At 46.9% G+C, this 26,664-nt stretch overlaps 1 protein-coding gene across 1 annotated transcript; it reads right to left on the reverse strand.

Moving 5' to 3' along the window:
- Positions 1-10,543: 10,543 nt before the first annotated feature.
- Positions 10,544-20,350, reverse strand: F2RL1 (F2R like trypsin receptor 1). Its single transcript, XM_046668451.1, has 2 exons — positions 20,144-20,350; positions 10,544-13,190 (listed from the first exon to the last, which is right to left on the reverse strand). The coding sequence occupies exons 1-2, from the start codon at positions 20,223-20,225 to the stop codon at positions 12,079-12,081; spliced, it is 1,194 nt and encodes a 397-aa protein (XP_046524407.1). The 5' UTR covers positions 20,226-20,350; the 3' UTR covers positions 10,544-12,078.
- Positions 20,351-26,664: the final 6,314 nt, after the last annotated feature.

Raw genomic sequence — 26,664 nt, forward strand, 5'->3', positions numbered from 1 at the left:
TGTGGTTTTGGACATCGTTCTTGAGAGATCTGCATCAAGCAGTTTTTTCACAGCTCTCACAAGAGTTTTGTGAGTCACCTGTGTTCATTTTAATGAATTCCTGTTCTGCTGCAGCAGCCATAGGCAGCTTCCACTGCTGGCCACTAAGAACCCTGACTGACAGCCCCATTCAAGAGAGACTCTGCTAAGCTTGTCAACTCCCCAGGGAGTCCTGGCCTTGGTCCAGGAAGTGGCAGACTCTCCCGAAAAGGATTGGCCTTGATAGACTGGATTTGCCAGTTTTGGGTTAAGTTACAAACCTATCCAAAGCCCCAAAGTCACAGAGGCTAATTATGGCTGCATCTTCCTAATCCACTAGGGAGCCTGGCGTTTGTCTCCACGTGACTAAGGCTCCTCACTTTCATGCAGAGCTGGCTGGGGTCCGGGGTATGAAGATCCCGCAGTATTTGCTTTTCTTTTGGGCTTTATGCGGTCAACCTAGGCAATCTCATCTACTGCAACAGTTTCACCTACAAACTATAGGATTCCAATTCCCAAGTCTATTTCACAGCCTGGACCTGAGACCTGAGACCCCTAGGAGTCCTATCAGTACTGTTTTATTTCTACTCACCTTGAATACAGACAGACAACCTCTTACTATGTGCCAGTGTTTTTCACAACCCAGGTCTTTGCCTATCTTACGTTCATACTTACTTTCCCAGGAGGATGCATTAGATTGTTTGTGGCTTTCATTGCTTTCTTTGGACTTGAATAGGTTACAGGTTGTACCACTTATGACGTATTTGTCAGCAGGTACTAGAATAACCAAATAAAAGTAGCTTAAACTTAATAAGGACATTTGTTATCTCACACAATAAGGGTTGTTTGTTTCAGTGTCTCCACAATGTTATCAACAACCCAAGATCTTGTCTTTCCTCTTCACCATCTTGTGTGTGCTGGCTCTCATCCCTGACTTGTCCCCTCTTGGTCACAAAGTGGCTGCTGCAAGTCCAGGCATCTCTATAAAGGATAATTTGGAGGAGTCCATCCATTTCTCCAGATTTTCTAAATTTTCTAAAATTATTCCTGGGTTAGGTCAGTTCAGGAGAGATTGGGTTTCCTGAGCTGTATCAGACTGGCCTCCCCAGGAATTGCTTAAGCAGTTATGCTTTAGGTAAATGCCACCATGTTGAGGAAGCTGCTAGAGTCAGCCTTAGACTTACGTCTACTCTGGTGGTGGATGTTGTTTGAACATATCGATCCCCCCTCTGTGAAGACTCAGGAGAAATTCTTTGTGTTGATTCGAGTCCTGATTGGCCTAAGCAATCACCTGTGGACCCTATGAACTGCCTGGCTCATAAGGCCTGGAGTCAAGTCTGTGGGCCACTTAGGCCAAATCCAGGATTCTTCCGCCTGTCGTAGACTGAATACCTCCAGCAGGGGTTCTGTTCAAGCTGTCCACAACAGGTACGACACGGGTGCCAGTCAGAATGGGAAACAATGAGCCTCAGCCTGCCTCCATGGCCGGGCGGCTACTGCAGACAGGTGAAACAGAGCAGAGAGAGAAAAGACGTCTAGACCTATTTTTGTCCTATTCACGTTTGATAGAGATAGGAAGTCAGAGAACTAGTCCATGATGATAAATGGGACCGACACTCTGCCTCGGTGTTGGGGATACACCAAGGAGGGGAGAGGACTGTGGTAAACTGGAGAGCCCATCCCTTCTGAAGACTGAGGACTGCTCTTCGGACCCAGATGATTGTAGCTCAGAGCTCCCAGAACTTCCAACATTTTTAGAAAAAGCCAGAAATCCTAATTTTTGAGAACTCCCGGATTTTAAGACTACAACTCAAAAAAACAAAAGACAAAAAAACAACCAAAAATAAACAAACACGCAGACATAAAGCTGCAGGCAGTCGAGCCAGCTGAGCCCAGCGGCCTTGGACTCCTGCTCTCTGCTGTGCGTTTTGAACCAGCTCCCTCCTCCCTCAGTCTGACATTCCACCCTTGCTTGTCTTTCTTCTTTCTCCTCTACTTAGTTGATAGTATTTTATTCTATTTTATGGGTATCCTCGGCTATCACTTTAAATCCTACCTGGGACAGAGCAGAGTATAAAGAAACTGACTTCAGGCCATCTCCCCTTAGATGACATATCAGCACGGCAAACCCCACGGCACATGGACTGCATCTGTCATTGTCGCTCCCTCGCCCCTCCCTCCTCTAGTCCAGGCGGGACCCTCCTGTTTGCTTTCTGATCAATAGTAATACCCCACTCACCCAACCGCATAAACCGGAAACGCGAGTGTCAGGCTATTTCGGGTCCCTCCTCCTCTCATTCAATCCTTTGCCAGGTGTTACCTCCTTCTTCCATTCCCTCCCACTCCCTGCTCACCAATTCCAGCACATGGTCCAGGCCTCTGCCATGTCAGGGCTGAATCACCGTAAGAGACCCGACTCACCTTCTGCACCCACTGTGCTCTTCTTCAAAGCCAGCCTCCCCCAGCTGCCAGGGTGCACGCCTGACCCCTCCCTGCCTTCTCCTCATGCAGAGTCGCCACCATCTCTGGGTTAAACCTAAGCTGGGCGAGGAGCTCCGGCCCTCCCACCGCCCCATCTGGCCCGCACTCAGCACTCAGCTCCGGGGACGCCAGGTGCTCGGCGCAGGCACCAGTCCTCCAAGGAGGCCTCCGGGAGCCCCTCGGCGACCTGGAACGCCCTACGGGCCCTCCTGGTGCTCCCACATCCTCACGCTTTCTTCTCTCCGGGTACGGTAAGTGGACTAAACGAAAATAATAGCAGCTAACATTCATCATACTCTGGCCAAGTACCATTCTAGGCAATTTAAATGTATTCATTCATTTCGTCCTCAAAAATCTTATGAGGAATTATTAGCCTCGTTTTACAGCCCATGAAGCTGAGGCACAGAGAGGTTACGGAGCTTTCTCCAAGTCGCCACGGAGATGGAGTGAGGATTTGAACCTCGGGCATCTGACTCCAGAGCGCTGGCGCTTCACCGCTAGGAGGCGCTGGTGGGAGGGTGTGTCTCCAGCAGTTTCTTCCGAGACTCTGCCCTTCCCACTACTTACTCAGATTTATGGGCTCTAAGTCATAAATTACGGCTCTGCCTGCTTTCCCTCCCGGGAGATAAGGAGATTCGGCCGCACCCTGAGTCTGGACTCGCGGCCACCAAGGCTTCCTCAGACCGTGTTGCGTCCCAGCCAATCTCCACCCACTGAGATCAAGATAAGAGCCTTCTCCTTACTTCATCTTCCCAGAAGGCAGCTTCAAGGTTTAAAAAAAAAAAAAAGTTTGGTGGAAGATTCTTGTTTCCAAATCTAGTATTTGAAGTTGGGGGGTGGGGGTGGGGTGGGTTTCAGGCCACCAGGTAAGGGTTGGGGTTGGGGTTGGGAAGGGCCAGAAGGCCAGAGAGTGATTCCGCTGAGGCTTCCTCTCTAAAAGGTGCCCTGGGCCACAAAGGAGAGAGAGACAGAGACAGAGGGAGCGAGCAGCCTGGCGGCAGCTCAGCCCTGGAGTTCTGATAGGTCCGTCACCCTGCAGTTTCCTTCTGGCTCCTGGAACCATGCTGGCCTCCTGCTGACTCTCCTCTCACCTTGAGAAATTCAGATTTCCTGTTCCCATCCAGGCCGAAGGATCCAGCAGAACCTTCAAGGTGGCGCTCGGCCTCCCTAGACCTGCCCAAGAGATTTAACTTAATTTTGCTCATCTTCCCAGATGTCACTTTAAGATCACTCTGGAGAAGACACAGCAGCCGTTTGTGCTCCCCTTCCTTGGACCGGCCAGCGCAGGGCATGCCTGGGCCATCAGCCCTGGACCTCAGGTCTCCATTCAAAAGAAGAGAGAGGTCAGGAAATGTCCGATATACACGACAATATCTTGACAGAAAGAACTCCAGGATAGGTCCTGAACACTGAAACATCTCTCTTTCTAAAATAAGATTGTTTCCCACCTGAAAACAAAAATTAAGAGAACCCAGACTGTAGAGTTGTAGACTGATGGACGTTCTGGGGAGATCAGAACGAATGTGCAGGAGCAGAAGGCATACGGGACATGTCCGCACTCCGGCTAAGGATGAATCCTGTCCGAGCGGAATTCCCAGGCACAGCCACCCAGGTCCTGACGGTGGCCTCGGGTCCTGTTCTCCCCTGTCCTCAGGAACATGTTAAGATCACCGTGAGGCAGCCACCACATAGAAGAGCAAAGTGAAAAGAATTTCAGTATTTCTGGTTGCTTCCCATAAGTGTGAAATGAACAGGTGTACAATCGGAGTTCCTGGTCAGCACACCTTTGACTCCCGTAGCACGCTTTCTAAATTGCCAGTGGAATGCAATTGACCAAATCCAGACTGGGGGAAAATCTACAAACAACCTGTTTCTTCATCAAATACATTGTAAGGGGGAGAAAAGATAAATTAAGAGACTTAAAAGACATTAACCAATTGTGATGTGTGAGCTTTATTTGGATTCTGATTTTCTTTTAAAGAAAAAAAGAAACCAATTTCAACATATGAGACAAGTGGAAATTTGAACTGACAGGATATTTGATATAAAGGGATGAGGATTTTAGGCTGGTTAATTTTAAAAAACTGCAGATGAGAAGCAGGCTCTGAGGACTGGAATTTGCTTGCTCTTTGAGAGATATTTGCATTTGCGAAGGAAGGGGGGATGACCTTGTAGGGACCTGAAATTGGCCACCCCAGGATATATCTCTTTGGCATCGGGATTGTTTTGGGCTGATTGCTTTCGATAAACTGGGACAGGGAAGGAGGCTCTGGGGAATGGAACTTGCCCTTGTTGGGACACATTTACATTTGTAAGGTATCTCTATCTGTAAAAGGTGCCTCCCTCTCTGTGCCAGGAAGAAGAGAGATGACCTTATCCCTAGAAACTCTTAATGGGGAAGGCAAGAACTTAAGTTGGTTGCTGTCTGGCAAGCTCATGTAACTGATTTAGGGTGGTGGCTTCTAACCTTTCTAACCTTTACTTAATCCGATTTGATTCTTGTCTAAAAGTCATAGGATCACCCACCCAATGACCAGACCCCACCTGCACTGATACCATTTTAACTTTTTTTCATATTCTTTCCTTTGTCTTGTAAAGAGATGACTCACATACCCACGCCTTATAAAATTAGCCCTAACCCTCAACTCAGGGCAGCAGCAGCGGCTCTGCCTGCCCATGGGTCCTGTCCTCACGCTATTCCACACTATTCTCTAAATAAAAGAGCACTACTGCCAGATCTTAAGAGTCTAAGAAATCTTTCTTTCGACTCCTCTGCTCACCGACCCCGCATCATAAAGGAATTGCTTTTTTTTTAAGGTATGATTTTAAAATTTCTTTGAGAGTCACTGAAACATTTACAAGTGAAATCATATGGTTTCTTGGATTTGCTTCACAATGAGGGGGATGGGAAGTGGATGGGGTAGAATTGAACAAGGGTTGATGGTTGATGGGAACATGGACCTTCCTTATACAGTTCCGTTGACTTCTGTGTGGGTACAAAATCCTCCATAATTAAGTTTTTTAAAAGTAAAAAAACCCCACAATTCTAGTTTTAATTGATAGAAACTACCATTGGAATAAATACCATAATTTCCCTCCTTTCCCTGCAATTTTTTTAAACCATAAATTCTGATAAATCAGTTGTATTTTTAAGAAAGTCTCCCATCTACAAAAATCTTTAGTTGGAGGGGAATCTGCCTGTCACCAATAAGAACTAGGCACAGTCCCTCCCAGTGACCATTCTGAGCTCTCAGAGAGCTGGGAGCACAAGGTTTGGCTAAAACTGCTTTCTCAGGATTAGGTAATTAAGTCTTCCCAATGCTAAATAGAAGCTATAATTAAATGCTTTTGCAGACTGAAGTCATTCACCCCAGGCTACATGGTGAATTTGGGGGGGGGGGGGGGGGGGCTCAGACCTGAGCCAAGATCTGCCAATGCTGATTCCTCATTGGCAGGTGAGCTGGCCAGGGCCCAGGGCTCAGACTCCAAGCTCTTAGGTACCAGCTGTAGTGGCAGCAGCCATGCCCTCATATTCTCTAGAGAACTTTCTAGAACAAAGGATGTTCCAAATGGAACTGAAGTTTTCTGCAGCCCACCCAGAAGAATAATTTAGGTTTCCTCTCAGAGATAATACAAAAAGAAATGGGACCAAATGTCCTCAAGGCCAGCATCTTTCAAATGTTACTGCCTTAGTCATGAAGAACGGCAGGAAAAAAAGGTGCCCAAAATATAAAGTAAATAAAGGAGGAAAGACATAGCTTCATGTCTTCGAAGATTCTCAGCCCTGCATGATTATTACACCCAAAATTTTTGAAGTTTAGATTGGCAAATATTTAAGACTGTGAAAACTTAATGTTTGCAAGAGACACACTGTTGACAGGTATGTAAACTGGTGTACCATCATGGTCAAAATTACACATGCCCTTTGGCCCAGAAATTCTACCTCTAGAATTACAGTATATCCAAAGATGCTCCCACCATCAGTATCTTCCTCTCTACTGAATCATTCCCATCACCATATTCTGCAGATAACAGAATCACTCTCATTGCCTCTCTGGTCTGACATTCCTCTGCTCCCTTTCGCAATTAAACTTGCTGTGCAGGATCAGCTATCATCACCGTGTCTACTTCCCTACTTGGGATTCTTTCCTGAACACACCCCTTTCTGGCTTCTTATCCCCACTACCACTGAGACTGGTGGCTTGTCAAGGTCACCAGTGTTCTTTATGTGGTAAGATCCAGTGGTCACTTCTCTGTTCTCATCTCAGTTGACCTCTCGGTAATTTCCACACGATTGACCACTCTCTCCTTTATGCCCGTGGCTTCCCTGACAGCATATTCTCTGGACTTCCTTCCTGCCCCAGTGGCCAGTCATTCTCAGTCTTTTACAGTCTCTTTTTCTGCTCAAAAAGTTATAAGTGCCAAAGCCTTTGTCCCAGGCCCCCTTCTCTTCACCTATATTCTCTTCTCTAGGGCATCTCACCCAGTCCTTTGCTTGAAAAGTGCTAGTGATATGTCAAGGACTCAAATCACTATATCCAGCCCTGATCACCACTAAAACAAACAAACAAACAAAACACCCCAACCTCAGATATCCAAATGTCCTACTCAACAGACCTACTCGGATGTCTAACAGGCATCTCAAATTCAAGATGTCATGGCCAAAGTAGAACTCTTGACTTTCAACCTCCAAACTTGCTCACTCCTAATTATTTCACCATCACCCATCAAGAAAAAAAACTAGGCATGATCTTTTATTCCTTGATTCCTCTTTTCCTCACATCTGTTGACTTTACCTCCAAAACATAGCCCAAATTAGTCCCCTTCTCTTCATCCCTACACCCCAACCAAGCCAACATCATCTCTTGCTTGGATTGCTGGAATTTCCTAACTGTCCTTGCTTCCCCTCTTGCTCTTCTAAAATCTGGATACCACAGTAGCCAGTGACTTTGTAAATTATCAGTAAGCAGTCTATACAGAAACTGGAATATAATGATGCTCACCTGAAATTTACACAGTGTTATAAACCCATGTGACCTCAATAAAATAAAAATAAAATAAAAAATAAGTTACCAGTAAAACCACCATATGACGTCCCACCTAGAATGGAAGCCAAGCGGCTCAGTCTCTTACAGATCCCTTCGGTTGCCCAGCACCTGCCCATCTCTCCAGCCTGCCTACTCACACTCTCCCCATCACCCACTCCCATAAAGCCCTTGCTGGGGATTCTCCCAGGGCTGGTTCTTTCTTATCTTTTATGGTGAAACTTAAATTTCACCTTGCTAGAAACCTTCCCTGATCCCCTAATAGAAAATACTCAGAATTTACTCTTTCTTAGAATTGACTACTATTAGATATTTTTCTTATTTTCAGTTTCTGTCTGATTAGAAAGCAAACTCCATAAAAACAGGGTTTTTGTCTATTTTGTTCTCCACAATATCCCTCACTGCCTTGAACATGACTCGGCTCCTAGTGCGTGCTGGAGAATATTGAATGAACAAGTATGTAAGATGCAGAAGGATATTCACTCAAAAATTGCTTGCATAGCGTTACAAGTATAGCAAAACAAACAAACAAACCCTGGAAACTGCCTAAAAGCTAGAGGATCAATTCCTCATAGTATATCCATACAGGGGATACAGTCATTTAAAATAATGAGGTCAATCTATAAAAGCTGAAAGGGAAATAATGTCCAAGCTGTGTTGACATACATCCTGTGGAAGCCAGCTTCCAACATGGCCCCCGATGATCCTCGACTCCTGGTATTTATGCTCTTATGTAGTCTTCTCCCAAATTGAGCTGCAGTTGGTCTGTGTGACCAATAGGGTATGGTGGAGACGACGGTGTGTCACTTCTGAGGCGAGGTTCTGAAGGGCATCGCAGCTTCCCCCTTGTTCTCTTGGATCCCTTTCTGGGTGAAGCCAAGCTTTGTGTTATGAGGTCACTCAAGCAGTCTGCAGTGAGGCCACATGGAGAGGAAGTGGGCCTCCTTGCCAACAGCAAGCACCAACTTGCCAGCCCTGTGAGGGAACCACACTGGAAGAGGGTCCTCTGGCCGCAGTCAAGCCTTCAGATGACTGTGACCTTATGAGATCCCGAGCCAGAAGCATCTGGTTAAAGTTCTTGGAATTCATGACTCACAGGAACTGTGCAAGTTCGTGAATGTTCACTGCTGGTTTAAGGCACCAGGTTTTGAGGTAATCGGCTATGCACAATACATCTAATACATAGTATCACTCTTCTTGTACTTTGAAAAAGCACACAGGTACACATGCTTCTTCATGCATAGAAAATATCTCAAAGCATACATACACATAGGGAGTAACCGGGCCCTGACACAGGTGGTAGGGAGGGGCTATGTTCACTTTTCAGGATATGAACCTGTAGTCTCAGATTTATTTACAAGGAGAACCATTTCTTACTTTTATAATTCTGAAGTTTATTATTTTTAAAAATTTAAGCAAAACAGTATTTTTTTTTTTTCCTTTTTCTCCCCAAAGCCCCCCAGCACATAGTTGTATATTCTTCGTTGTGGGTCCTTCTAGTTGTGGCATGTGGGACACTGCCTCAGCGTGGTTGGATGAGCAGTGCCATGTCTGAGCCCAGGATTTGAACCAACGAAACACTTGGCCGCCTGCAGCGGAGCGCGCAAACTTAACCACTCGGCCACGGGGCCAGCCCCCAAAACGGCATTAAAAGAGATAAATCACAATAGTGGCGCTTCCTAAGCCTTCTTTCCTTCGTGTTTTTCTTGACTTTCTCCCACTCTCAAGACCTGGCTTTGGAATAGGCTGTTCTTTAAATGCTTTTAAGTAGCCCAAACACTGGAGGATTGATTCTGTTTTTCATTAAAATACTGATTTCACAAACATCAATCCCATGACTAGATGGCTGTAAGGTAGGAACCCGATTTAATCATTTGCATTTATTAAGGCAATAATGTTGCACTAACGGCTTGTGGGATGAACAAATAAACCACTCATGCTGCTGCTGGGCGCCGCTGTCTTGCCTAGAGCTGGTGATGGAGCCCGCAGGCTTGAGCTGTGGTTTCTGCAGGAAGTGGCCCATAACTCTGGTTGTGCCTACTTTCTCACCAGTAAAGATTGACACTGGGAAATATTCCATAGGTTGATCAACTGGTAGAGGCAAGGGCAGCCCCTATCCAAACCACAGAATTCTTCATACTCTCCCCCAATAAAGGCATTTCCAAAGCGTGGTCTGGGGGACTCCAGTTATTCACGTCTAAGTCGAACAACCATCTCAGCGATGTTGTAAGGCGGGAATAAAATGGAGCACTTGACCCCTCAGGGTTTGCTTTATTTCTTCAGAATTGGGGGGAGGGGGACTAGGCACAGGCCTTCGACTAGCATGGAATGAGGAACTTCTTTTTTTAAGACGACATCCAAACTCTGCAGCACAAACCCAGTTTCGATCCATGAGACCAGGGGCAGCAGTGACAAACTGTACCTTCGATTCGGTAATATGTCCCAGTCCTCTCAAGGGCCTCTGAAGGGTTAGAGTTATAGGAACAAAGCTGTCATCACTCAGCTATGCATACTGATGAGATGAGAGCCCCAGGATTTATGAAACCTTGATCACCAGGAAATTAATTACATCTGAAACTGCTGCTGCAAACAACCCGTGACACACAAAGAATAGCCCAGTGAAACAACTCCAGGCAGGTTGGGTTAGCATTGTCCTGCTCAGCGGACGCAAACCCACATTTGTTTTCAAAGTAAGAGAGCCCTCGTTCAGCAAATCGGGCCAGCAGAGTGCAAAATATTCACATTTTCAGACCGCGTAGAAAAATCAGACCACATTTTAAGAGTGGATGAATACTTATGAAATTTCTAAGTCTTATAAAACTTTCAAAAGCTTATCTAAGGAGAGGCTGGCCTGGTGGTGTAGTGGTTAAGTTTGCACACTCCACATCGGTGGCCCAGAGTTCACGGGTTTGGATCCCAGGCACAGACCTACACACACTGCTCATCAAGCCATGCTGTGGCGGCATCCCACATACAAAATAAAGGAGGAGTGGCACAGATGTTAGCTCAGGGACAATATTCCTCAAGCAAAAAGAGGAAGATTGGCAACAGATGTTAGCTGGGGGCCAATCTTCCTCAGGGGGGGGAAAAAAAAGAAGGTCAACCTATAGATGCAGGCATGGAAAGAATCCTAAAACATAGTTAAATGAAAAACAATTGTCACAGAGCAATATGTACAGTATGGCGGGCCTATGTAAAACATAAAGTGTACGCATCACATCGTTTCTTGTTAGAAGAGTAATGTATTGCTTCCCATCTCCCTCCCCCTCCTGCAAAAACAAGAAACAAAACACACGCAATTCAGAAATAAGTTGTAAAAAAAAAGCCATGTGTTATTTATAAATCAATCATACAATAAAATAATTATTTTAAAAAGTCACAAATACAACAGTTGTATAGTCAGCTTGGATTCAAGTCCCTCTTAAATACATTGCAAATCAATCTATTTCAGTGTTCTTTTCCAAACAGATGTGGTTCAAACCCAGTGAAGTCTTTATAGTTTCATACTTAAGCGAATGAAACTGACAATAAATAGTCCAAAAATAATTTTTTTAAAATACTAAACGGTAAACGTTACTCTGAGTTACAAAACAGCATGTTACTCAGACTACCTGAAGATTTCACCAAAGTCAGTAAAAAAGTTACACAACATTTGTATTTCCACATTTAAAATCCTCATTGTGTTTTCCTTGATGTGATAATGACACATACAAAAGCTCAAAGGATTAATAAAGACGTAATTGAAAGTCCTGATAAGTCAATAAACAGATTTCATTACAAGCTGAACACCACAAAGAAACAGAGCCCTTCTTTGCTTCTCTTCAACAGCTACTACAGCACATTGTGGAGTGAAGGCAGCACCCAGCCGAGCGGTTCTCCAGCCTCGGTGTGCCAGAGCATCAGGCAGACTTGTGAACATGCAGGTTCCTGGGCTCTGTTCCCAGACTCTGAGCTCTCATTCCTGAGTCTGACAAACCTGCATTTTTTAACAAGATCCACAATGATTTCGATGAGGGACCAAGACCCCAACTGACCATTCACATTCTACTGTTCAATCCTAACTCTGCCATTGGTTGGAAACCTGACTCTGGGTACCTCCTTCACCTCTTTAATTTCCTCATCTGTAAAGTCAGTCAACTGAACCGAGCATCCCTGAGGGCTCTTAAGCCCTAAGAGGGCTGTGATTGACCCCAGATATAAAAGAATTGGAGTTTCAGCTAAGAACTTAGTCTTCATGCCAAGACTAGTTCATGCAAGTCACTGGGTTTCTGTCTTTTCACCACCTTCAGAAAAGTCTGCTTCTATCAGCTCCGTTTCTGGGAGCATCTGAGTAGAGGAATTCTGAAAGTGACATCTATGTGAACTTGGGGGACTTTCCTCATGCAAACAAGGAAGCTTCCAGCAATCCTGAGAGGTGCTGCAGATACCTGGTATGTGGTGGACCTGCTCGGCTAGGAAACAATGGAAACATCCCCATAACACCAAGCAGCCTCCAGATCATCCTGTAAAACTTCTGTGGGAGGAGCTGGACAACTCAGTAGGAGGTTTTCACGCTGGTTGAACTCGAAGAGTAAGAGCTGGACTTCCTGGAGAATTTCTTTGATGTGAGAGATACTTGCATCTGCTTTACTGTACGGACGCTCCGACAAAGGAGAGCGTTCTTTGCATGATTCCTAAAGTCTTGGGAAACAAAGTAATAGACAAAGGGATCGATGCAGCTGTTGAGGGTGGAGAGGCAGAGGGCTGCAATGTACAGGGCATAGACGTGGCTCTGGCTCCAGTTTTTAATCAGGAAATAATGCACCACAAGCAGAAGGTTACTAGGAGTGAAGCAGATCAGGTACATGGCCAGGACGGTGACAATAAGTTTGATGGCTCTCTGCTTCTTCTTTCCCGAGTTTTCATCTACAGTCGAAGATCGAAGTGTTCTGATCATCAGCACATAGGCAGAGGCCGTGAGGAAGGCTGGGAACAGGAAGACCCCGATGGCCAGAGAGAGGAAATAATTGAACATGTCCCCCACCAACACCTCCTCAGGCAAAACATCATGACAGGTGGTGATGTTCAGGGCTGGAATGTAGACGGTCTGCTTCACGACATACAAAGGAATGGTAACCAGCAGAATCAGCAGCCATATTCCCAAAGAGACACCGATGGCGATGTTTGCCTTCTTCCTGGGGTGCACCATGGGGTTCACGATGACCCAGTATCTCTGCACGCTGAGGCAGGTCATGAAGAGAATGGAACAGTACATGTTGCCATAGAAAAAGCCAATGAGTACCTTGCAAAGGGATTCCCCGTAAATCCAGTTGTTGCCATGTATGTGATAGGCAATCTTCAAAGGGAACCAGATAACAGAAAGGAGGTCTGCCAAGGCCAGGTTGGCCATGTAAACCACAGCGGGGTGCCTCTTCCTGGTTCGGAAAAGGAAAACCCACAGGGCCATGCCATTACTTGGCAAACCAATCACAAATACAATTGTGTAGACAATTGGAAGAAAGACAGTAGTCAGCTTTCCCGTGAGGACGGAGGCAGAAAATTCATCCACGGAGAAGCCTGGTTCCACTGTAACTCCTTTCCCGGTGACGTGAGCGGGGCTTTCAGCCTTACCAATGAGGCTCCTTCCTTTAGAGAGTCTATTGGTTCCTGTACAAGAAAGAGAGGGCAGACAAGGTCATTACAGAAATCACCGCTTCAGCAGTAATGCTGGCTTGTTCAAATAAAAGTACTTTAGATAAAGACAGGAGGAACACACAAAATGCTTCCAGGGGCTTTCTTTGGGTGATGGGATTATTGGGATTCTTGTCTGGTTTTGTTTGTTTGTTTTTTAGAATAAGCATTTTTTTTTAACTGGAGGGTGGTGGGGTATCTGTGGAATATAACACTGGTTTCTATGAATCTAGGAAAAACTGACAGTATTTCCATTTATTTTTACTAACCGTCCACATTCCTTAGTTCCTAACTGTTCTTACAACGACCATCTATCTCACTCTGGCCAGGAGACAGGATCCACCTGGCCTATCAGTCATTCCCTATCTCACAGGCTGACACAGGGAGAGCCCCAGGAGCACCAGGGATATTCCCTCTCCACCCAGGACTGCCTCAGGCAGGGAGGGATACGCTTGCTTCTGTGTGGGCCTCTTGCAGACCCTCCCATGGAGGCCAGCTGGCAGGCAAGCCTTCTGGTCTTAAGATCACTGATGGCTGGGTACACCAATGACAAATCTGTGCTCTGACTTGCAAGCAAGTACCAAGACAAGCTCTGACAATTTACGCTCCCATCCCCATATCACGAACTAAACTTTCGAAACCACCAACAAATCAGTGGCATACATTCAGTGTTCACAGACCTGCAGAAGAAAGTGAGGGACAAATTGAGGACACTGAAGGATCTTACTTAATTCTGAGGCAGTAGGCCTTCATTGAGCAGAGAAAACAGGGCAAACTGCCAAACAGTATGCCAGGGAGGATGTCAAACCTGCTCACGAGTTTGTCATCATTTCTCTGCTTAGTCATCACCTTTTCCTCTTCCAGCTTTGCACCCGGGTTCAGCAGGATTACTGCTTCTCCTGGGCCTTTCCTATTAAGAGCTAACAGGGGTTAGGCTGGGTAGATGATTAGAAGGTGTAAAGATCAATACTTTACTTTTCACTTAGTGTTGTGGGGTGAAAGGTGACCCCTAAAAGAGATGTCCATGTCCTGATCCCTAGAATCTATGATCATTATCTTATTTAGAAAAGGGTCTCTGGAGCCAGCCCTCAGGGCCTAGTGGTTAAGTTCAGCGCGCTCCACTTCGTTGGCCCAGGCTTGGTTCCCAATCACGGAACCACATCACTCGTCTGTCAGTAGCCATGCTGGGGGGCAGGAGCTCACATAGAAGAACTAGAAGGACCTACAACTAGAATATGCAACTATGCACTGGGGCTTTGGGGAGGAAAAAAAAAGAGAGAGGAAGATTGGCAACAGATGTTAGGTCAGGGCGAATCTTTCCCAGCCAAAAAAAAAAAAAGAGCCCTAGAAAAGGGTCTTTGTAGATGTAATTAAGGATCTTGAGATGAGAAGACATCCTGGATTACCCAGGTGGGCCCTAAGTCCAATGACAAGTGTCCTTATAAGAGAAGGCAGAGGGAAACATGAGAGAGACAGAAGAGAAGATAGAGAGGAGAAAGCAATGTGAAAATGGAGGCAGAGATTGAAGCAAGGCCGAGGACCAAGCCAAGGAATGTCAACAGCCCCTGCCACCAGAAGCTGGAGGGGGCGAGGAATGATTCTCCCCTTGAGACCTCAGAGGTGCCCACACCTCGAGATCGGACTTCTGGCCTCCAGAACTGTGAGAGAATAAATTTCTGTGGTTTTAAGTCACGTGTGTGGCAATTTGTTACGGCACACGAGACTAACACTTAGGGCAGACCTACCTCGTGTTCCAATTTCTTCAAATTTTTTTTTCAAAGAACAAATTATTTTTTTAATAAAAATAATATTCCTACATATTACTGTGCTCTTCAAATACTTGACTATAACCTGCAGTAAGAAACATATTCTGTATGGCAACCTCGTTCCAATACATATGTCCATAATGGAAAAAAAAAGTTTCACAAAATAATAGTCACCCTTCTATGCAGGGTACATTCTGATACTTTCTATTGCATTCTATTCCATTCTTATAAAAAGCCAGTCACCACCCTCCTCATTGATTTTGTGACCCACCTACGTGTTTTTCAAAACCAGTTAGCAGGTGACCAATTTTGAAGCACCCCAACAGAACAGCACTTACAGATGGGTGAGCTACTGAAGTATTTTAGGGAATACTGAAATATTTTAAGATGAAATTGTATCTGGGTTTATTTCAAAATAATACAGGGATTGGAACCCCGAGACGCTGCTGGTGGGAATGTAAAATGGTGTAGTCACTGTGGAAAACAGTCTGGCAGTCCCTCAAATGGCTAAACAGAGTTGCCACACGACCAGGCAATTACACTCCTAAGTGTCTACTCAAGACAAAGGAAAACACGTCCACACAAAAACTTGTACGTGAACGTTCAGAGCAGCACCATTCACAAGAGCCCCAAAGCGGAAATACTCCAAATGTCCATCAACTGACGTTGTATATGCACACAAGGGAGTATTATTTGGCAATAAAAGGAAATGAAGTACTGACAGGTACTACAACATGGATGAACCTGGAAAAGACTACGCTAAGTAAAAGAAGGCAGTCACAAAGGAACATGTGTTGTCTGATTCCATTTATATTAAATGTCCTGATTAGGCAAATCCAGACGAAAAGTAGATTTGCGGTTGCCAGGAGCTGGGGAATGGGCAGACTGGGGGGTAAAGGCAAAGGGCTGGGGGGTGTTCTTTTGGGGGAATGAAAATATTCTCAAGTTGACTGTGGTGCTGGATATATAACTCTGTGAATAATCTAAAAGTCACTGAATTATGTGGTGTGCAAATCATATCTTAAGAAAGATGCTAAAGAGTCACACAGAGGAGGGCAGGAATAGGCTGGGGTGTAACTACTAAAGCTGAGCGAGGGGCACATGGGATTCACGATAATATTTTACTTTCATTTGTTTACAATTTTCCATAAAAACAAGCACATGCCAGGTCAGGAAAGTTTATGTAAAGAGAGATCAAAATCTGCTTTAAATAAGACTACTAAAATGAAAAAGGAAAAGAGAAAAAATACCAAAAAAAAAAAGAGAGAGAGAGAGAGAGAGAAAGGGAGGGAGGGAGAGAGAAAGAAAAAAAAATTTCCTGAGAATATTCCAACACACAACCGTGAACGGTCTCAGTCAAAAATACTGTTCATGTTAACTGTGCTTGTTGTAGCAGCCGCAGTGCACACAAGCAGCATGCTGCGTACGTTTTAAGATATGACACTGAGAAATGTCGAGATGCTGCTCAAAGGTGCCTGAAGCCCTGTCAGCAGAGCACCTAGACTTTCCCCCCACAGTGTCCTATACCACTCAGAGAACTCGCCTAGGACCAGTGCTATCCTGGCTCCCAACTGTCTAACCAGGTAGCATCATTCCTATTTCACAGGGTGGAGAAGAAAGTAAAGGCACATATGAAGTTTAACACATATAAAGTATCTGGCTGCAAAAGCATCCCCATTTGGGGGCTGTAATAGACAATACTGCCCAAGTACCGAGAATACACACTCCCACAGATGCTCAAAGCAGCACCCCCTGCCCCAATTACAAACAGGAAAGAGGCACTGTTCCCCAGCCCCCATTCCTAACTTACCCCATCCCCAGCACAGTCCCTAGCATTCATAGTAGACGCTACACCATTCAATAAATATCAAAATGGAAGGATAGTCACAACATACTGGCACGGACCTAGCACTGCTCATCAAGCCATGCTGTGGCAGCATCCCACATAAAATAGAGGAAGATTGGCACAGAGGTTAGCTCAGGGCCAATCTTCCTTACACACACACACAAAAAATTGTTAAGACAACGTACAGTACGGTCCTTCTAATGTTATAAAATATATATTTGTGCAGAGAGGTCTGTTAAGATTGCAGGGGGCAGAGAATGGGGAATTTCATTTTTTCAGACTCTTCTAATTTGTACAATTTTGAAAAAAAAAGTATGTAAAACTTTTAATTTTAAAAACACCACTTGTCCTTTGTTATTTTAAGTATCTTCCTGCAGCCTACCGACCCCACCAACTCTACTGTGGAGCCGAGTATTTTCTTTGTGTTAACTCTCTACTGGTATCCTCTTCCCTACTCTCCCCTCATCCCCAGCTTTCTTGTGCTCCTGACCTTTGGGAGCACAAACTGAAAAATAAAAAGCTTTGGTGGCTGGCCCCCTCCCTGGATACACTTCGTCATTGTCATGGGTTCTTTCAGGAGGACTGTTTTCCTCTCAACACTTGCCCAGCTAATAAAGCTATAAGAAAGTCAAACACAGACTCCACTAAGACATCACCAACGAGGTTAATTAGTAACTACAGGACAAGCAAGGGGACCAAACACAAATTGAAAGTCCCATCTTCATGTTTGCTACAGTGTTCTCTCTTATTAAAAAAACACTGGAAATATCCTCTTGTGTCCATCAACAGAGGACCAATCTAAAAATTATGATACATCCTCCTATAACATATTTTAGAGTCATTAAAAATGTTTTATATTTACTGACATGCTACTGATGTTTATATAATCCCAAATTTATACAGAAAGATTTTCTGTATTTTTCAATAGACATTCTACGCACGGATTATGAAAGCATGGGAAAGGATACAGATCAAAATGTTAGCAGGGGTTACTTTGGGTACTGAGGTGATTTGTTTAAACTCCCCCCTCCTCCCCTTTTCGGCTTATTTTTCCTCTGTCGTGATCACACATCACTTGTATAATTAAAAACCAATTACAAAGAGAACAGAAGTTTCAGTCTCCAAAAGAAAAACGGAATGACAGCATCACTGGGGGCCTCCCTGGCTTGTGACACAGTAGAAAGACAGAAGTGCCTGAAACAAGCTGACTAAAGTGCCAAATGGCCATGGATCTGTGAGGTCACTGGGCAAGTGCCCTCACTTCATTCTTCAGTTGGTATTTACTGAGGTCCTTTAGACAACGAGACTGTGCTGGACCGAGACGACGGCGAAGACACCAGAGCCCCTGGCCTCCCAGACTATATCATCCAGTGGGGAGACCGAGTAACACATTTACACCAACAATTATCAATTACTGTTGCGATGGGAAAGAATGCAGGGGCCATGAGGAGTGTTTTCCTTGCCCGGCACCAATTCAACGGCCCCTCTGTAAAATGAGGCAGTGGTACTCCAAGCTGAGGTTCCTGCCATGAGACAGTCTTTTGGGGTGAGACCTTTGGGAAGAAACATCAAACCAACTATCTGCCCTGTAGCAAACTGAGGGGCACTCCTGGGCGTCAGGCAGAAAGGGGAGGAGCAAAACGGCGCCGAGGGGCAGAGGAACTCTGGTGATGCCGATGCCGGATTTCTTAAAATCAACCTAGTTTCAAGCTGGAAGGAAGCTCCATCCACCTCAAGTCTCACCATGACTTAGCCAACCCTTTAGCACAGTTAACAGCAAAGGAATACAAGTCTGCAGAGAGAAAGAAAACCCAAGGTGCAATGTTACATAGTTCTGGTTAACAAGTAATTTGATTTTTTTGCTGTTAAATCAAGCTCACCTCATACTCCAGGAATCGCCCCAGCCCCGGCTCCTCACTTTGTAAACAAGAACAACCCGAGTACTCAGGGCCGGCTTCCTACAGGAATCGTCTGAATCCGAAAAGCGTTCAATCACCTACACCCACACAATTTTTTAACGCTGTTTGCACATGCTAAGTTTTGCTGCTGAATTTTACGTTTCCAACTTTAAAAGAGAAAGGCAAATGGAGAAGTGTTCACCAGTTTCAATACTTTCCGGAAATAAATGCCTTTTCTGATGCTGACCAACAAAATGTATACAGTGGTGCAGTTTTCAAGTATACAGCATAACAGCCTATTCTCTAACTCCAGGGGGAAAAGAGTCATATTCGTCGATCCAATTCAAATTCACAGTGATCTGCTCTTTTTACGATATCTTTATGAAGAAGATAAAAGTGAGAAACTGCCTTTTACAGCAGGTCTGCAAATCTCCCATGGAAATTAAAACTTCCCTTTTAAGGCCACCGTGGCTGCCCCAAACCGCGGGGGGTCGGTTAGCATCACAGAAGCGCGATGCCGGGCCAAACCTCCTCCACGCCCCCAGAGGCCTGCTCAGGCCGGGCAGGTTCCACCCCGGCAGGGCAGGTTCGAGCACCTCCGGGGCAGCTGCCCGCGCATCCAGCACCGCGCACAAGCCGGCCCCCGCCCGGGTCTGCGCCCGGGGCTGACGGCCTCCGGCCTACACACCTGAGTGGCCGCCAGCGCACGCTCCCTGTGCTGTGCAAGGGCCCGAACCCCAGGGCCCTAAGGTCACCCGGTCGAATGCGAGGCAGGGTCCAAGAAGTTCCATTCGAAAACCCGCGTAACGCCCAACTGGGGGCCTAGAACTCGAGGCCGAGCGCGCGTTTCCCCGAGAAGCCAGCGCGCCGCCCCTCCACCACGCCAGGGGAGCTGCGGGCCCCGGCCGGGTCGCGAACGCCGTGGGCCGACCCCAAAGAGGGGGCTCGCAGGTAGAAGGGGTCGCAAAAAGCGAGGTAGAAGGTTCCAGGCGCGGACTCCCACCCACTCCACCCCGCCCCGGAGCCATCGCCTCGCTAACTGCAGAGGTCCCGCGGGGCCAGCCCGGAGGACGTCGCCAGGGTGCCTGAAAAGCTCCTTAATGACTCGGTGTTTGCAAAGAAACCACCCCGGGGTAGGGGGAGGCTGAGCCCTCCCGGGACTCGCGAGCTCTCCGTTCCCTCCTCTTCCTCTCCGCCGACTTCTGCCTCCTCCGGCTGTCCCAGCTGGATGCTCCCCGGCGCAGGGAGCCCCCAGCAAAGCCGCCGAGCGGAGGCTGCGGGTTGCAGCGAGGCGGTGGCGGCGGCGGCAGCAGAACACCCTTCGCGCACCTGCCCCGCCTCCACCTCCTGCCAGTGGTGCCCGGGTCCCCGGGCCCCCGCTCCCTGGCGGCACGAGCCCCCCTAGGCCAAGTTCCTCACCTGGGAGGGTGCGATTGCAGGAGGCAGAGGCCGCCAGCAGGATGGCGCCCCCCAGCAGCCACGCTGCGCTCGGGCGTCGCATCCTTCCAGCAGCCCCGACGCCCGACGGGCGCGCAGTTCGCCGCCACCGATCCGAAACTCAGAGTGCTCTCGCCGCGGAGACAGAGCCACCCTCCCACCCACCCCTATTTGGAGCCTCTGCGGTCGCCTCCCCAGAGTCGCAGAAGTTTCAGTGAAACCCGAGCCGCTCGACGCACCTGCGCGAGGCCTCGCCCCTGGGCGGGCCCCCCCGCGAGGCCCCGCCCCCTCGACCAGCCGGGGCTCGGGCCCCGCCCCCCGCCACCTAGCTGGGCGCCCGCGCCCGGGCTCCAGGCTCCGGGTGCCCAGCTGCTTCCCCGAGGCTGCGGGAGCCGCCCGAGGGCGGGGTTGGGCGGGTCAAGTGGCTGTGTTGGAATGCAAATGGCAGGGGAGCTCGGATCTCCGGGTCATCCTGGCGTGGGCAACGCCTAGAACTACCTTTCACCTTTAACTGCTCCTGGGGAGCCAGTGTCTTCCATCGCCCTCCCTGCCTTTTCCCATGTGGCCAAAAGCCAGGCTCAGGCTCACTGAGGTTATCGTCGTAATCGGTAGAGGCTTCCCGGTGTAATGGGCACTGTGGGATGAGGGGGCAGTTTGTAATCTGCAGAGGCAGATGGACAGCTGCGGGCACCAACGGTGGGGAGCAGGGGTCCGGGATTCAGTTTCTGCTCTGCTGGTAACTAGCTGCGACCTCGAACAAACCTCCTCACCCCCTTCTAGGCCCATTTCCTCGTCTGCGAGGCGGAGGGGAGAAAACAGTGGGAACAGTTAAGTTCCAAGAGCTCATGATTTAGGAGCCTTGTCTAGTTTAATCCCGACGACAGCGCGCGCTGTAAGTATGATTATTATTCCCATTTTACAGACGAGGAAATGGAGCTCAGAAAGGTTGGATAAATTGCCCACAGTCACACGGTTTATAGACACTGTTTGTAAATGTTCACCACATTTAAACTTTAGTCTGTGATTGCCACTTTCTTCTGTCAGTCACTGCACTACAAACGCTTCCACCGAGGTCTCCTCGGCTTTGGGATCCCATAGTCTAAAGACACTGAGACCGGACAGGGTGCATGGGGCCTTCAGGATATTGGTAATGTCTTCCTTTTTACTTGCTTTAAAAAGGTAAAATAAAGTTTACTGTTATCCATTTAAACTTTGGGTGGTGGAGGAGCAGAAAAAAGACAGGGTGTTGTCTTCAGATATTTGAAGGATTAGCGTGTAGAAGGTAGACGCTTTCTGAGTAGCTCCAGAGCAGAAATAGGTGGAAGCCACAGCGGGAGGCTGATTTGGCTCAATGTAGAAACAGATTTCTAACACGTCCCTCTGGCCGCAGGCCTGAGGGCTGCCTAGTGAGGGTGAGGGCCACATCGCTGCAGGGCTTGCGTGCGGCAAAGGACCAGGGCATCTGTCGGGCATGTTGGAGAGGGAGTTCCCTCCCAGGCTCAGGGCCCAGATTGGGTAAGTCCAGATAGGCTCCTGATGGACTTGAGCCCTGAGAGCCCATGATTCTCTCCAGAAGACCAGAGTTGGGTGAGTCAGTTACAGGAGACCATCATCAATTTTTGAACAACCAAAAACTGAATGGCCACAATCTTGGTTGGGCCTGTGAGTTTCTAAGATGGAGCCTGCAGCTGATAAAGGCCCTGTGTCCTGTGTGTGACCTCTTGCTGAACCCACCATGGGGCCAATTAACAGAACTAATGTGGGTTCCAGATAATTCAGGCAGATGAAATTGGGTAAAATGTCGTGGTAGCCAGTTGTTTCAACCATATCCCCAATAAGACATTTCCCGAAAGTTACCTAAGGGGGTGGTTAGCGTTCTGCCTCTTCCCTCTGCCCTGTCAGAGGGGCTCACAGGAGCAGGGAAATCACTGGTTGAAAAGGAAGAGAAGCAAATGGCCCTAAAGAGGCCATGAGAATGGAGTACTTGCTCCCTGAATAAGAGGAATGGACTGCCCCCCCACACACACACTGACAAGAATGGGCAGGGAAAGCTGTCCACTGAATGAGACAATTCTCTTTAATGGCCGCCTTTCAGTAGATCCATCTCTTAGAAAGCTCTCATTGCCATCTCTCCAGTGAGTTCTTTTGGGAATGTGCAAAGAGCTCAGCCTCTGAAATCATGTAACCCTATGGGCAAATTCTGGCTTCTCCCCTTGCTAACATCTGTGTGACCCTGGAGAAATTACTTACCCTCTCTAAGCTTTAGGTTCCTTACCTATAAAATGGAGTTAATAATTTTTTAGTTTAAAGGTGTCAGGATAAAATAAATTGTGACTGTGTTTGATGCATGATAGAAGCTCAGCAAACATTCTATTTGTTTCCTTCCTTTCTCTCAGAAGTCTTCACACCCCTCACCTGCACCCCAGCTCTCGGGGTGCCACCTCCCAGGCCCAGATGCCTCAACCAATGCCCACTTTTCCTCCCAGGAAAGGCTGACTTCTAGAAATAGCACTGGGGACTTTCTCATCCTGTCCAGTTTGCCCAATGGGGATCAGGTCACTCCTGAGGGTCCCTCACTAGGGAAGATACTCAGTCCCAATTATGTCCCTTTGATCTTTCCAAGCCTCTGTTTCATTATCTGTAATCTATTACTATGACATCTATAATCTGGGAATGATGACACTGTCATACCTTTCTTGTAGGGTGGCTGTGAAGATTCAGGTTGCTAAATGCTCATTTAGCTCTTAGCATGGTTCCTGGTATTTGGTAGGTACTCAAGAAATGCATCCACTACAGAATGACTGCCCCAAGGAGAATCTTCTTTTCAGAGAACAAGGCACCAAGGTCCAGCTGTTTTCCACTTACATTTTTCACTGGTATACTATGGAAATATGTCCTGAAGCACCAAAATTTCCAAGAAAATATTTTACTGAACAATGCCATGAGTTCCTTATCCCAAGAATGTGGTTTCTCCCAGCAGCTTGACTAAATGAACGACATTCCTTTGAGTCAGTTGGCAGCTGTCTTCCTGTGACAGTATTTGTTCTTTAGATGTGGGTGACTCCTTTGCCCTGAAGGGCCTGCGGTGTTGTGTGGCTCTGTGGAACAGTACAGCAAAAGGACCCCGGCCAATTCCAGACAGCCTGGCCTCTGGCGATTGAGAAATTTGTTCAGTGTCCCACCCTCTACAATTCTAAGGAAAATAAAGTAGGAACCGGGGTAGGCCAGACACTGCGGGGGAAGGCATTTCAGTCAATCAATTCTACAATCATTTATCATATTCGTCAAACTCTTTCTGGAGGAGCAAAGACACAGTGCCTGCACTCTTGGGTCCTGGTCAAATACATTCATTCAGTCACTCATTCACTGCGTAAACACTCTGGAAGAGGTGAGCAGTGACCTTCACGTGGTGAAACCTTTGGTCAATTCTCAGTCTTCACATTATTCAACCTGACTGTGGGATTTGACAATTGATCTCTCTCTCCTTGAATGCTGTGTTCACTTGGCCTCCAGGACCACTCTTGTCTTGATTCTCCTCCTACTTCACTGGCAACTCAGAAGGGGTGGGTTCTTTTCTGCTCTCACCTGCCTTCCTGAATTCTACACCCTGGAGTGCCCCAGGTTTGTCCTTGGACTTCTTTTCTTGGCAATGTTGATTCATTTCCTTTGGTGATCTAATCCAGTCTTCTGGTTTTAAATACTATCTATATGATAACAACTCCCAAATTTGTATTTCTATCCCAGATCGCTCCATTCCAGACACATAACATCCAACCAGCTATTCAACATCTCCACTTGCACGAGACTACAGGCGTATCAAGCATAAGTCCAAAACTAAATTCCGGATCCACCCCACCTCTCTCATAGTCTTCTTCTCTCTTTAGATTGCAACACCATCAGGCCAGTTCCTCAGATCGAAAATCTTGGAGTCATTCTTGCCTTCTTTCTCTTATATTCCACATCTAATCCATCAGCAAATCCTACTTTGAAAATATATCCAAAATACTGCCATGGTCCAAGTTACCATCGTCTTTTGCCTCGATTATTACAATAGCCTTGTGACTTGTCTCCCTCCTTTTGCCCATGACCCTCTGCACAGTCTTCTCTTAATATAATGGTCAGAGTGAACCTGTTAAAATGTGCATCCGATGAGATCACTTCTATTTTTAAAATACTGACATAGCTCCCCACTTCCCTCTGAGTACAAACCACAGTCCACACACACACAACGTCCTGGACTTCATCTCCTCTGCTGCCCTCACTCATTCTGCTCCAGCCACGCACCCTCCGCGCCGCTCCTCTGCGCTTGCTGTCCTTTGCCTGGAATGCTTTTGCCTCCAACACCTGCACAGCTTCAGTCCTCACTCCTTCTGGCATTTGCTAAAATGCTATCTTCTCAGTGGGGCTTTCTAAGGACTCCTTATTGAAAACTCTGCCCCCACCCTGTACTCCCCATTCTCCCTCCCTGCTTTATTTTCCTCGATGGCATGTATCTCCAGTATCGATATTCCACATGTATTTATTTATTATTTAGCTCCCCTATTGCAACGTAAGCTTCAGGAGTACAGAGATTTTCTTTTAGTTTGGCATTTTTTAAAGGATTTATAAAGTGACACAACCCAAAGCTGGCAGCTGCCTCTTACACACTCATCTCTTTAATGTCGTTATTATTTAAGTCCCACTTTAAATCCCTTTTCTTAAAACATTGGAAGGCAAATGTCTAAAACACTAAAAAGTCAACCTTTCAAATGGAGAGGAGAGGGGGTTTTATCTGTTTGGTCCACTGCTGTATTCCCGGTGCTGGAATGGTGCCTAGCACAGAGAATGAGCTCGACAAATAATGTGACTGGGTGAGTTTTCATAGCTTGTACCTACCATCTTTCACCCACTCTGCTAGAAGCTAGGACTGCAAAGATCCACATCTCTGCCTCAGTTGAGCTGATGACCAAATGTAAACAGAGATGCAGGAATAAGTCAGATATTGAGGGTGGGGGTCGTAAGTGATGCATCTTTGAAGGCTGTGATCACAGGGAGGAAGAATGACTTCTGCCTGGGGGAGTCAGGAGAGGCTTCCTAAAGGAGGTGGCATCTGAAGAGGGCCTTGAAGGATGAATAGTGCACCAGTTGGATTATTTAAGGTAAAGCTAGCTGCTACAACAGCTGAATCTCCAAATCGTAGTGATGCACTGGAATAGATGTTTATTTCTTACTCACTTAAAGCCAAGTCCAAGGCTAAGTTTGGTGGGAGGCTCTCCTCCAAGTGGGGATAAATGAGCCAGGCCTCTCTCCTCTTGGGGCTCTGCCATCTTCAACTCATGGCTTCCAAGGTTGCCACAGAAGGACAAGAGCAGGAAGAACCTGTGGATCAGATTTCCACAGCCTTGGCCTGAAAGTGGTACCCAATCCTTTCTATATTCCATTGACCAGAACTCAGTCACATGGCCACAGCTCACTGCAAGGGAGGCTGTGTGCCCAGGAGGAAGAGAAAGGAGTCCAGTGGACAGCTAACCAGTCTCTGTTATTCCAGGCATAATGGAGTAGGGATAGACTCCAGAGAGAAAGAAGAGTACGAAAGTTTGGTGTGTTTGGGGAGAGCTGTATGGTGGCAACTCAGAGTGTGTGAAGGAGAGTAGCTAGCGATGAAGCTAGAAATGCAGGCAAGACACCTGTGAAGGGCTTGTGTTTACCATGAAAAAGACTTTGGACTTCAATCCTGAGGGCACTGAAGGTGAACCATCCATTCTCAACCCTATCTTCACATCACTGAGATTGGCAGGGTGGCCTTTCTGGGACCACAAGAAAAGCCTAAATCAGGTAGGAGTTGTAGTTGGACGAAATAGAGAGAGGAAAATGGGAGGAGAGGAGAGATACACTCCAACCACAAGTGCTGCCTCAGTGAGCGGCTCAGCCCCCCCCATCAACCGGTCCCATCTTTCTGATCGCCCTGTGGCATAATGACTATTCTCCACGCCTCGCCCCCATCATGTGCTTATTTCATTAGGTAATCCCTGGCACAGATACCATCTCCTGACTCTTCGTGAGGTGTGGGGTGCCAGTTCTGCTCCCCATAGCATTCTTCTTCATCAAGGTGAGACTGCGCTTCATTTCCCATGACATCATGACTAACTGTCTGTATGCCTCTCAGGACGCATTGCCCAACCACACTTCCAGCCTGTTTTGAAAGTTTTCTTAACTCTTTTCCCTTAGAACTATTTCCCCCAATTGTTTGAATGGTAGAAACAAAAAATCTAAAGTTAATTAAAGCTTAGACAGTAGTTGGTCATGAATGCCTGAAATTATCATTTGAAATTATTTCTTTGGGTCCAGAAAGCCTTTGGATAGCTGAGAGACCTCCGTTTCAATCTTTGGCTACCATCCGGACCCCTCCGCTCCACCACTGACAAGTCGAGATGCTGGGCGAGTGAGGCACCCCTCGGGGCCTCCCTTCTCACACCAAAGGGCCTCTAAGGACCTTGCCAGCTCTAATGTATGAGCTGAAGTAA

The sequence above is a fragment of the Equus quagga genome, chromosome 7 (genome assembly GCF_021613505.1).
Source record: "Equus quagga isolate Etosha38 chromosome 7, UCLA_HA_Equagga_1.0, whole genome shotgun sequence".
NCBI lineage: Eukaryota > Metazoa > Chordata > Mammalia > Perissodactyla > Equidae > Equus > Equus quagga.